Source organism: Exophiala oligosperma (assembly GCF_000835515.1).
Source record: "Exophiala oligosperma strain CBS 72588 unplaced genomic scaffold supercont1.4, whole genome shotgun sequence".
In the NCBI taxonomy this organism is placed as follows: Eukaryota; Fungi; Ascomycota; class Eurotiomycetes; order Chaetothyriales; family Herpotrichiellaceae; genus Exophiala; species Exophiala oligosperma.
This window is the reverse complement of record NW_015622821.1, coordinates 1513511-1526204: the sequence shown is the minus strand read 5'-3', so window position 1 is coordinate 1526204 and position 12694 is coordinate 1513511. Positions and strand designations below refer to the sequence as shown.

Sequence of the window (12694 nt, the reverse complement as noted above, 5' to 3'; positions counted from 1 at the left end):
ATGACTGACGCAATCCCCGTCGTTTCGTTCGAAAAGTTCCTCACGGGAACTCGAGCCGACCAGGAACAAGTAGCGAAACAAGTCTACGATGCCTTTTCGACCGTCGGGTTCATATACCTAAAGGACACTGGCATCTCACAGGCCAGGGTCGACGAGATTTTTGAGCTGGTACGTAACGGTATATGAACTGACTACTCTACACGGTCTACCCGGATGAATTAGCATCATTTCCTACACTGCACACTATTCCTACCGACATTACACTGCGTAATTCTATCTTTCCATCACCTTCCCTACAATGGTTCTTGTTGTGTGGACCACACAACCAGGAGACACAGTGATGTCGCACTTTTCCCCCTTTTCTCTCCCAGCCTTGCCTCGTAATCAACGTTCAACCACCATACGATCTACACTCACCATTCTCTTCATCCTGATGCCTCTCTCTCTCTCCCTCCCTCAAAAGCTTTACATCTCACCAGTTTTGTGTCCTTAGGCCAAAACATTTTTCGCTCTCCCCTTGGACCAAAAACTCGGGTACAAACTGTCTTCCGCCTCTACCAACCAAGGGTACACGGCCGACGGCGCCGAAGGGATCAACGATCACAAGGAATGTTACGAACATCGAAGGTTCGCCAACCCTCTGTGTCCTCCGTCCACGGTCTTGCCGGGATTCGAAGAGACCCTCGACGGGTTTTATTCCGAATGCCTGACACTCGCTTTGAGGGTACTCAAATGTCTGGCCATGGTTTTGAGGTTGGGGGACGATTTCTTCGAGGACATCACCACTCGCGCCGACCCTCAACTCCGTCTGATCCACTACCCACCTTTGCACCGAGAAGTGATCGACTCTCAAGGTCACGCGCGGATAATGCCACACACCGATTTCGGCTTGTGTACTCTGTTGTTCCAAGACGGCACAGGAGGGTTGGAGATCGATCCGGGGCACGACGACAAATTCGTCGCCGCCCCTCCCATTGAAGGTACCGTCTTGGTCAACATTGCGGACCTACTACAGAGATACACAAACGGCAGAGTCAGGAGCACCAGACATCGAGTCGTGAAGCCGGCCGACGACAAGTTCGCGGGGGATCTCTTACCCTCCAGATACAGTATCCCTTTCTTCGTCCACCCCGACCCGGAAACGACCATCGACCCAATCACCCTGACGGAAGGTGAGGTCAAATTGTACGAACCGGTCAACGCGGGAGAGTGGAGGAATTGGAACACGGCAAACAATTACAAGATCAAGGACGACACTCCAGAGGGCGGCAAGGTTTTTCAAAAGATGGGAGTCGTCGAAGTTGCTTAGGCGGTGTCCTTGACTGGAGAGAAATACTCCCCAAACAGACTTGTTCGGATGTGGTTGTGATTGTCTCGTTATCGTCTTATCACGAGTAAATGAAATGGTCTTCTACTATATCTCCCGCATCGTCACCAATGACACTAAACAATATCCATACCAATCCCATCTAGGAGTTCTATTCCCTTCCATCCAAGGGTCGATGAGTCGTTCAAAAAGCCAACTACAATTCCAACCTCACCACATTAGTCAATACCGTCGCGCTCAATCAAAAAGTCTACTCTTTCCCACGGTAGTGCCTTGCCCCTCACTCGTGAGACGACATACTCCCAGATGTCTTCTCTACCACATACATCCTACCTACCTTGGACGACGAGTGTGACGTCTGTGTGGTGATCCAACCGGCCCAATATCGAGAACCTCTTTGGACAATGATTCTATCTCTGTCCCTCGCAGGCATCTTCTCCATACCTCTCGTCTCCTCACAAATGCCATTGCCTTGATTGCACAGCATCGTCCAAACGGCCAGTAGAGTGTCGGGCCCACGAGGCATCTTCATCCGCGAGTTCTGAACTCTCCACACGATTATCGCCGGCACCGTCGCCACCATCAAGCACAAAATCGTGATACTAACTTGTATACACATGTAATAGTCCTTGAGAACCTGTGCCGAAGAGAATGGAACGCCACCGATGAAGATGATCAGGAGATCGGACAGTGTCGCGACAGTGGCGACAAAGGCGTGGAAAAGGTTTCGACGCCACAGGGCCGGGGCGATACTCGTGATGGCCGTACCGTTTTGGGTCACGAGGATCGTGTTGGACGGCGAAGCGGATCCGGCGTGTAGGCGTCGGTAGGGAGTCATGATCCGGACTTCCCGCTCCAGCTGCTTCCAGCGAGCGTCGAGAAGACTCGCACTGAAGGTGAGGATGAATCTTCGGAGAGGGTTGCTCAGAAAGAAACGGTTGAAGGCATCGTTGGCGTCGATGAAATAGTACGAGAACAAGACGCAGAGAAGGGCAATCTGTGCCAAAAACAAGGCTGTTTCCAGGATAAATGGTTTCAAAGTCTTCAGTCGAGACAGCAGCCCACCAACCTTCTTCCTGTCGACCGATGATTGTTCGGTAGTTTCTTCTTCGGGAGAAGGATGTTGTTGTTCTACAGAGTCATCGACCACCTCCCCCATCCCATACCGAATAGATCCGTCCGGGGTAAAATGAGATGAAAGAGCATATCGTCTCTCACAAAGAGTTGATGCCAATGTGGATTGTTTGTCCGAGTGGTTCGCCGTTAGATCTTGAACAAAGGCATCATTATTGAGAAGTGAAGCCATGGCAGCGATTGACGATGGGTTTGAAAAGACACCACTCGGGCGTCGGGCGGACAACCAGATTATCACCCCGATCATGAAAGCCACGGCAGACAACAGACCTTGAAGTGCCTTTGCATAAGTCACATTGAGCTCCCACTTGGGGCCACAATGCACCTGCATGCCATCAGGACGCAAGCAGATGCTGCTGGCTCTGATGGTCGATGCTTGTGTGGCCAAAGCAGGTAATATACTGAAGACCAGGTACGCTAGACTGGCCAGTATCACCACAGGAGATTCCCTGAACAAAGTCCGTAGTTTGTGTGGCGAAACACTGGAGGTCAGATAGTCTGCGTTCAAAGTCATCTTGGCTGATGCACCACCTTTCCTGGCCAACAGGTAGAAAGGCTCCATCATTCGTATAGACGCAAAAACTGTACTCCAGAGCAGTTTGAATGTGACTGCAGTCAAGGTGGGTATGTATATGGCCCTGAAATGTTGAAGAGGGGTTATGGCGATACCCAGATCTACCTCGTTAGGTCTCTGTCGATCCGGTTTCACTGTTACAATTGGCATTGTGGTCGAAGTAGACGTCGACAACGATGAGTCTAGTTCCGAAGCGGGCAGACTCGATCCCGCTGGAGTCGATAGTGAATTTGAGATGCTAGCATGATCAGTCGATCTCCGCACAAGAGCCGGAGCAAGAATTGTCTGCATTTCGGTCTTTGTGACATAGTACACATATTGCGGTTGGGCCGCGACAGTAGTAGTCAGAGTGACATCTGCCGAGAGTGGACTTGGAGCTAGGGTATCGCATGATTCCGTCAAGGGGATCTCAGGAGTAGTGGCGTTTGCATTGGGACTAATTGATGATGCACGTCCGCTATTGGAGGCTGTAGCAGAAGTGTCGATAGAAGCGACCACCATCCCCAAAGTAGTTTGTTCGGTTTTCGTGGTTGTTCTCGTAGTAATCACTGGAGGTCCTGCGCAGTATACGAGCACGGTCGCAGTGGTGAGTTCAGACGTTGTTGGTATGGGCAATTCCGAACTTCTTATCGAATCAACACTGCTAGTGCCACAGTCGTCTCCAGCCATATCCGAAGGTTCCAGCGGAAGGTCTCGGGCGATGATAGTCTGCAATACAGTCGTAGTGAATATGTAGTCATCGGCAGCTGCAGCACAGGCCCCTGTTAGGGTGATAGTTTCTTCCACTGTTACAGTACTTGGGTCTGCGGAGCTAGGCGCCGTCGTTGTTATCGCCATCGCAGTCATGCTTTTGGTAATATCCTCCCAGCTGGCACCACGTTCCACGAGCATGACTGAAGAGGATCGGTCAGAGTGCGAGGAATTATATGTCGGAGAAGACCCCGGTGTAATCGTGGTCGTTTGGAAAACTGTGGTTGTACTTGACGTAGCTATGATCCCTGTAATACCACAATCGATGCTCGGAGTTACAGTCACGGTTGCTGTCGTCGTTACAACTGACGGGGAAGTTGATTCGGATTCATAGCTATTGGCAGTTGAGTTTGAGTGAAGGAAAGTGAGAGTCTTTCGAGACCCAATCAAGGACCGAGGAGTACTGTCGGTTCCAGGTAAAGACCATGGGTGTGGTGGCCTCATTGGTCGACTTGTGTAGGTTGATGTAGCGGGCATTTTGATCCCATCAGGTACAGCAGCTGCTTTCAGTGTGTCAAAGTCTTCGACATGATGTCTCTTGGTCGAAGGTTGGTGGTTTAAACTAGCTCCATACTTTACCCCTTTCTCCAGCCCGACCTCGAGGACAGCCACAGAAGAAAGAAGTCCAAACAAAATCACAGCGAGGATTTGCCATCGCGTGGCAAGGGGCCTATAATGGTGCTCATTCGAAGTCAAGGGCAATTTCGAGTAGTTGGTGGCATGCTTGTCGACATCTAAAGCTGGTTCCGGACGGCTCAAGGCACGCCTAAGCAACGCACTGGTAACCATGGTATTTCCCTTCTCCTCGCCGTCAACTTGTTGAAACATGATATTCAGCAGGGAAGAAACTGTGTGAAGTTTGTCACTATGCCGGAGACGAGCCACAGGAGGTCTCTTCATATATTGGTAGATCATGAGGCAGTGTTGGCCGGAATTAACACAATTGGGGGTGCCGCCCTGGAGGTATATTTCAGTCCCATGTTGTAGTACCTAAGACTTCGACTGCGCCGATTACCTGTGACACAAAGGCCTTCGAAGCAGTCAGATGCAAAATTCTTCGATCCAGAGTCCCGGATTGTAGGAGTTGAGCTCTTTCTTGGTTACACTCGGACATGAAATGCAAAGTGCCGAGAGGAGAATTGAAAGCAGAGCCGCTTTGATATATTCCCATGGGCGTAACCATGAAATGTATTACAGGCATGCATAGGTTGGTCGACCAAAAGGCCTTAGCCTCAGCGTAAATGGCGACCTTTGGCTAAAGAACATTTGGGTCCTAAAGAATTTCAGCCGCAGTATAGCCTATCAAACACTTCTTGAGTGAGACCACATAAGTGGCAGTGCGGTTCTCGACTTCTTGGTACCTTGGAAGAAGAAAATGTTCCGTGATGTCTCAGATGGCGACAACTAAGATCCCAGCACAGCATGATTGCAACCAGTTGGTCTTGGTGCATAGATCTACACTCATAACATGCCTCTTCATTCCGAGGCTGAATAAGTGCCGATGTTGAAATGTTCGGCGGGGATTGAACAGGATCCTAGGGTATATGAGGTACTCATCTGATATCAAAACAAAGAAATGAAAAGAGTGACCGAAGTGACGGATTGTTTCTCAAGTATAGGAGAAAGGAGAATATAAAGAGCTCCTACAGGTATAACCGTAGGAAGTTGCGACAACATGACACCCACGTGTTCAGCAGCGGATCAGAGGTTGATATGCGAAGAAGCCTTCGAACATGGAAATACAAATTGCATTAAATGGTCAATAAGAAACAAGGAGACACGAGATAAAAGCTAAGAGAATGAACGAAAAGAGGCCATACACTTTATACCGGACCTACCTGCAGGATTCGCACATTCTTCGAATCAATGTTTCTCGACACGTACACACAAAAATGAGCATATATAGAAGGAAAGCAACTCACCTCGTTGGAACTGAAGACCAGCTTCTATTCTTTATACTTACCCGCTCCCAGTCTGACCGAAAATCAATTAGCCCGGGTGCAAATTGTCAACAAGCCATACACGCAGGCAGTCCATCTGGCTTCGCAGCTCGTGAATAGAATCCGAGTCTTTGATTTGTTGTGATGGGTTCCGCCTCAGAAGTTGATCCACGTCATCCGCTGCTGGAATCAAAAGTCGGAGCTGCTTGTTGAGTGCGAGTGCAAGCCGAGCATCAGCCGCAACCATACGCGTGTACATTTGCAGCAATGCGTCTCGCGGCTGAAGGCTGCCTTCTTTGTAGCCCGATTGTAGCTCAGAGATGCGTAACTCAAGGGTTTCTCGAGCTAGGGTCTCAAATCGGGCGGATAGTCTCTCTTTGACGTGGCGCAGATGGCACCAGGTCTCGCTGAAGCTACGAGCAGATTTGCAGCTCCACAATCTGAGGTACAGATCAAGGTAGGTATCAGATATATCAGTGAGCAACCACTTGAGTTCTTTGAGAGACTTAGCAGGAGAACTGCGGGATCTGTTGTACTCGTCAGTCGGCGGGGATTTGGGCTGTGGTGTCTCCTCTTCATCGTCTCTCTCTCGGAAAAACTCGTCTGCATTTCTCGGTTGACGATGTCTTGGTATCTCATCGTCAGAGTCGTGGTGGGTTTGTCTGGATCTGCCTGATTTTTCCTTATGCTTGCGATCGCTGTGGCGTCCCGTGTCATGGTGCTGGTCATAGTCCTGACCTGCGTCGAACTCTGTCCGCCTAATCGGGTCGGTCAAAACTTCCATGGCCTCTTGAATCATGACAAATCGACTTGTCTTTCCGCCTTTATCGGGGTGATGTTGTATAGCAAGCTTCTTGTAAGCAGCTCGAATCTCTTCGATTGTCGCGGTTCTCGAAACACCAAGGACGGCATAGTGGTCGGCCATGTTTGCTTGAGTGGTGCCAAATAGCTGGGATCCAGAGTCTTCTAGAAGCTAGCTTGATGTTTTTCAAGTAAGTTTCGAGCTCGAAGGAGATGCAGGGAGGTAGATATAGGTTTGCTACAGAAGCACCAACGCATTGACGGCGCGGAACGGCGAGGCTCTGACAAAGAAAACGAACGCATTGGACAAAGATCGCACACAACATCTCGCAAACAATGTGAGAATAAGAAGGGGAAATGGTGTCTGTCACTACAATGAGGCTTTCATCAGTGACAACTCCTTTGATTTGACAATGACAGAGGACGTGGACAAGGCAAATCTTAAGTGACGAGAGTTGGGTTCGAGGCGAACCTCATCTCATCATCAAGAGTCTCCTCGGTGCCTGTTATTCCGATTCCGAGAGCGGGGGAGACCTAACTGTTTATTTATGTATTTAGTTAAGTACCTACCTAGGTAGTTAACCAGCCACTAATCTACTTAACTACAGCACTGGCCCTAAGGAACCTCCTAAGCATGCTAACCATCCCTGATTCATCTACTCCTTCTTGGTAACAACTGCGGAGAGCCGGCTGCAGCAACACTCTCTACTCCATATGATGATACGACTTTCCAGGTCATCTTCGACAGTGATCGCCATAAGTACGACGTTGGAGCGCATCAAGGAGCGGAGAAGCCCAGCTCAGACTCCCGCATCCGTTACCAATGCAAGCACAAGCATATGTACATACATATGTAGCCATGTACCTTCTGTTGCGACCCTGTAAGCTTTCTTGACTTTATGTCACGACTGTGTATGCTAACATGTCTCTCAAGAAGAACACCATTGTCCTCCTGACAAGTCTCATATCGCTCTCTAGAGCTCAAGACAACTTCAGCGGTGTCAACTACGCACAATATGTCAACCCATTAATTGGGTCCGAGGGACCTATGCCAGGGCAAGCCTTTGGTGGAGGTGACATCTTTGTTGGCGGTGCTGTGCCCTTTGGAGTGGTCAAGTTCGGCATCGACACATACGAGACCAACCTGACCTTATCAACGATCAATGGCGGCTACACACCCGAAGGACTCGTCACGGGCGTGTCTCTTATGCACGAGAGCGGCACCGGAGGGGCACCCAAGTATGGAATTGTGCACCAAATGCCTCTCACCACAATAACATCTCCTGTCAACATCCTGGACAACACAACATATTGGCAGAGGCGTGTCGGTAACGAGACCGCACAGATAGGGTATTACAGTTCGACGCTCGAGAACGGCATCGCCATTCGCCTCTCGGCAGCGAGGCACAGTGGCATTGTCCAATATGACTACCCTCCAGGAGAAGGCCACGTCCTGGTTGACGTCTCGCACTATCTACCAGGATACGACGGGTACAACTCTCAAGACTTTCTCGGCGGAGAAATCGAACTTCGTGACGGCGGCCAGCAGTACACGGGCTACGGCCAGTATGGGGGCGGCTTCGGAGAAGGAGCGCCCATGCGTGTCTACTTCTGCGGAGAGTTTGAGAATGCTCCCGACCAAGCGCAGACGTGGAGGGCCCGAAACACCGATCCATATCTTCGACAGCACGTCTTCTCGAACGAGCCATATGGAATGCCCACGTACACCGGCAATGTGAGCCAGCAATCCGGATTCCTGAATGACCGAGTAGGAGCGGTGTTCAGCTGGACTGGCACGAATTCGTCGTCTTCGAGCGTTGTCTCAAAGATTGGTATCTCGTTCATATCCGTCGACAAGGCGTGCACGTTCAAGGACGATGAGATCTCGTCCTGGGAGGTCAACGACACTGCCTCTGCCGCGGTCGATGAGTGGAACACCGATGTGTTTAGCAAGATTCAGGTCCCTCTTGATGCCTCTCAGAACGAGACCAACATCATCCTCCTGTACTCGAGCTTGTATTTTATGCATCTCATGCCATCCGATCGTACGGGTGAGAACCCGCTGTGGGAATCCGACGAACCTTCATTCGACGACTTTTACACCGCCTGGGACATCTTCCGGTGCACGGTGTCGTTGTACCATTTACTCCAACCGGACTACTACGAAGGCATGATCCGATCGTTGATCGACATCTGGCGGCACGAAGGCTACATGCCAGACGGTAGAAGCGGAAACTACAACGGTTTGACTCAAGGAGGTTCCAACGCCGACAACATCCTCGCCGACGCCTACGTCAAGGGCCTACGTCGCGGCATCAACTGGACGGCAGGCTACCAAGCGATGGTCAAAGACGCCGAAGTGGTGCCCTACAACACGTTCAGCCCGCTCGACATGACTGGCAGCGTCAAGGAGGGCCGCGGGGCCTTGTTCGACTGGATCCCTCTGGGCTACCTGTCGGTCGACGGCAGTGCTCGCTCCCTCTCGCGCAGCGTCGAGTACTCCCTCAACGACTTTTCGCTTTACCAGGTGGCGCTCGGGGAGGCGCCGCAGGACGCGCAAAAGTACCTCAACCGGTCGGCGCAGTGGCAGAACAACTGGTCTCACGACGCTGTGAGCGTTAACACGACGCCCGAGGTCTTCACGGGGTTTCTGGCCCCTCGGCTCCAAAACGGCCAGTTCAACCTGTCGGGCTACAACCCTGCTCTCTGCGGCGGGTGCGAGTGGGACGCCATCACCTACGAGGCCACTCCGTTCGAGTACTCGTTCGTGGTGCCTCACGACGTCGAGACGCTCGTGGCTTTCATGGGCGGCGCCCCCTCCTTCGAGGCCCGCCTCGACTACATCTTCCGGCCCAACACGTCGCAACAGAACCTGGGCGCCAACGGCGCCGGCATCACCACCATCATGAACATCGGCAACGAGCCGGACTTTGCCACGCCGTACCTCTACCACTACGTCAACAAACAACACAAGTCCGCGCAGCAGTCGCGCAGCCTCGCCAACGAGTTTTTCCACAACTCCGACTACGGCGTGCCGGGCAACAGCGACGCCGGCGCCCTCAACAGTTGGCTCCTGTGGCAGATGCTGGGTCTGTACCCGATAGTCACCCAGCCCGTTTACCTGCTGGGTTCGCCGTGGTTCGGCGACGTCAACGTCACCATCAACAACAATTCCACGTTGCGAATCGTCGCTCACGGGCTCGACGACGCCAGCGCCAGTTACTACGTCCAGTCCGTCGTCGTCAACGGTCGGAATTGGACGCAGAACTGGCTACAGCACACCGACGTCATGGTCCAAGGTGGCACTGTCGAGTTCTTCCTCGGAACCAACCCGGTCGTGTGGGAGACTGGACCTCCCCCGCCTAGTCCTGGTCACGGCGGTGTCCCAAACCCGAACGGCACATATGCCATGGCAGAGACTATAGGTTACAAGAGGTTGAAGAGGCGAGATCTGGGGATTTGACATTGATAGTTAACTACCTCCATCTACATCATAATATTACCTCGTACACGCGGACATGGAGTACATAATTTGGTACAGTATACTCATAATCGACAGGCCTGGTCATCTATCACTGAAAAACACATACCCGCGAGGACATAATTAATTTGCTAGCAACTCGAGGAGGTGATTTGATTCAGACAAACTAGCTACGCGTGATCTGCATATCAGTTATTCTTGCAATTTCATCCCCCAATTGTGAGAACCAGCACCACAATTCAGTGAATAGCTCTTTCCAAAGAATGTTGATTTTGTTTTCCCTTTCACCTTTCACCATTCACCAATCACCAAAGGTCTAGCACACAGGATGACTCTTGCCATGTTTGCCTTGAAGAGAGTGTTTCTCGTCCTTGTAGGTGTGGATGTTTGTCCCTGCTCTGCCGTGACGGGTATGGTTCTTGATATGTCTGGTATGGGAGGTTAGTACACTACACGAGGCCTTCCGTCTGCATACATACTGTTGGAAGGTTTCCATGGTCTTACGATCCATCTCGCCCAAGACTTGCAGTGCAAGTTTGATGTCGTTGACCAGACTGTCGCATCGTTGCTTGCTGAAGTCCTCACGGACAACGACACGCATCATCTTGAGGTTGTTACTGTGTGGAGCCATGGTGTAGGCAGGGACAACCCAGCCACGTTCACGGAGCTGGTGGGCAATGGCAAACTCATCGAATTGGTGCTCGTCATCGGGGTCCAAGCGGAAAGCAACCACTGGGAGAGAGCGGCCACCTCCTGGAGACATGAGAAGGAAACCCAGAGCCCTCAATTGAGCCGCGAGGTAGTCAGATGTGCGAGTGAGGTTGAGCATGATACTGCGATATCCACGCTTGCCCAGACGGATCATCTGGTAGTACTGGCCAATGACGTGGCTGGCGCCCTTGCTGAAGTTCAGAGTGAAAGAGGCTTGGTCAGCACCGAGGTAGTTGATGTTGAAGACGAGTTCCTTGGGAAGGTACTCTGGCGATCTCCAAACCGTCCAACCAACACCAGGATATACCAGACCATACTTGTGGCCAGACACATTGATACTAACCACTTTCTCCAAACGGAAATCCCAGACCAAGTTAGGGTTGACAAAGGGAGCCACGAATCCACCAGACGCAGCATCAACGTGGATGGGGCAGTCGATCTTGTTCGCCACTAGAAGGTCATTGATCTTCTTGACATCTTCATACTCTCCAGTGTATGTGAGGCCCAAGATGGCGCAGATGCCAATAGTGTTCTCATCAATCAATTTGACTGCTTCCTCGGGGTCAATGACATAGCGATCCTCAGTGCAGTAGACATATCGTTCCTCGACATCAAAGTAGCGAGCAGCCTTTTCCCAACAGACTTGAACTGCGCTATTCATGATGATGTTGGGCTTTGAAGCATCTTTGCCTTCTGCTTGTCTCGCCTTCTGCCACTTCTTCTTCATGGCCAAGACAGCCAGCATGATGGCCTCACTGGAACCAATTGTGGATGTACCAATAGCATTGCCTCCATCTGCCTGATCCGGTGCGTTGAAGAGACGAGCAATCATGTTGACACACCGATTCTGGATCTCGGCAGTCTGTGGGTATTCTTCGTAGTCGATAAAGTTCTTGGAAAAGGCTTCGGTCATGAGTTTCTCTGCTTCGTCTTCCTGAAAGCGGGGTTAGCAAACGTCCGGCTTGGGCTGGGTACAGCGGGCAATGAAGACATACCATAAAGGTGGTGACAAAGCTTGCAAGACTATAGAGACGTTGTCAGTATCTATGGAGAGTGTTACACTTCAGACTCACTTCAGCATTGGGTTTCCGTCCAGACTGAGTTCATCCTTGATCATGCGGTATGCGATCTCTTTTGGCATCTCTTTCTCCGGCATTTCATGGCTAGGCAAGTCCTGAGCAGCAAAGCTGGATCCATAGACAGAGGTAGAGAATTCATCATCTCCAGGGGCTGCCAGAGAGATGTGTTCGAGGCCAGGGACGAGGGAGGCTCTTCTAGCGGGAAGGTCTCTGCCCTGATGAGGGTCGGTCTTGACACTGTGAAGATTCACCATTTTTGCTGGTATGGAATTGGTAAGGAGGTCAGAGACGGTGAGGGTGAGATGAAGAATAAGAAGGCACAAGGGGAAGAAGATCAGAAGGCCTGTGAAAGTCAGTGGCAAGGAGAGGCGGTCAAAGGAAGTAGAAGCATTCCACGTAGCAACTTACAGTGGTGGAGGAAATCCAGCTACAGCTGCTTTTTGCCAGGAAACTGGGCAGCTTGCGCACAGACAGGATATGATTGGACGTGAGCAGCTTCTGCCACCTTGGTTTTACTATGGAAGTTAATGACGACGTAGGTTGTGAGCTGGCTTGATGAGTGATGCATGCGTTGATGATGATGAGAGCGAAACCCAACGCGAGACTGCGCACTTTTCATGTGGTGTGAATGACGACGATAGGCGGGGGTGAAATGTGATGGTGCAGCTACTGCGTAGTGCCTGGAGAAAAATGGAGTTGGAGGTACCGGTGATCCCTAGAATATCCCTGCGATACCCAGAGACAGGCCTGGACATCCCTGTAAGTGCCGACTCAGCGCCCTCGTCAACCCACCTGCTTAGGTACACGCGGCCTCTAGTGAGCTTGTTGTTGCTTAGCCATCTACCGATGCAGTATGGATTCGCAGTAGGCGTCATGAGGCGCCACAGAACACAAACT

General features: G+C 51.2%; 3 protein-coding genes across 5 annotated transcripts; 1 reads left to right on the top strand and 2 right to left on the bottom strand.

Moving 5' to 3' along the window:
* Positions 1-1545: 1545 nt before the first annotated feature.
* Positions 1546-4613, bottom strand: PV06_04678 (uncharacterized protein; the record flags this gene model as incomplete). The annotated part of the gene is made up of 2 exons (XM_016405601.1): positions 1546-1599; positions 1665-4613. The coding sequence occupies 2 exons, from the start codon at positions 4611-4613 to the stop codon at positions 1546-1548; spliced, it is 3003 nt and encodes a 1000-aa protein (XP_016263807.1).
* Positions 4614-7448: 2835 nt separating this feature from the next.
* Positions 7449-9989, top strand: PV06_04677 (uncharacterized protein; the record flags this gene model as incomplete). Its single annotated transcript, XM_016405600.1, has 1 exon — positions 7449-9989. The coding sequence occupies one exon, from the start codon at positions 7449-7451 to the stop codon at positions 9987-9989; it is 2541 nt and encodes an 846-aa protein (XP_016263806.1).
* Positions 9990-10006: 17 nt separating this feature from the next.
* Positions 10007-12442, bottom strand: PV06_04676 (glutamate decarboxylase). Of its 3 annotated transcripts, XM_016405599.1 has the most exons (5): positions 12206-12442; positions 11792-12140; positions 11714-11741; positions 10487-11652; positions 10007-10435 (listed from the first exon to the last, which is right to left on the bottom strand). In XM_016405599.1, exons 2-5 carry the CDS (start codon positions 12049-12051, stop codon positions 10324-10326), a joined length of 1566 nt encoding a protein of 521 aa, XP_016263805.1. In that variant the 5' UTR covers positions 12052-12140; positions 12206-12442; the 3' UTR covers positions 10007-10323. The 3 variants fall into 3 exon arrangements, with proteins under 3 accessions (XP_016263805.1, XP_016263804.1, XP_016263803.1); XM_016405598.1 differs by having other exon boundaries at positions 11792-12442; XM_016405597.1 differs by having other exon boundaries at positions 10007-11652; positions 11792-12442.
* Between the last annotated feature and the right edge of the window lie 252 nt (positions 12443-12694).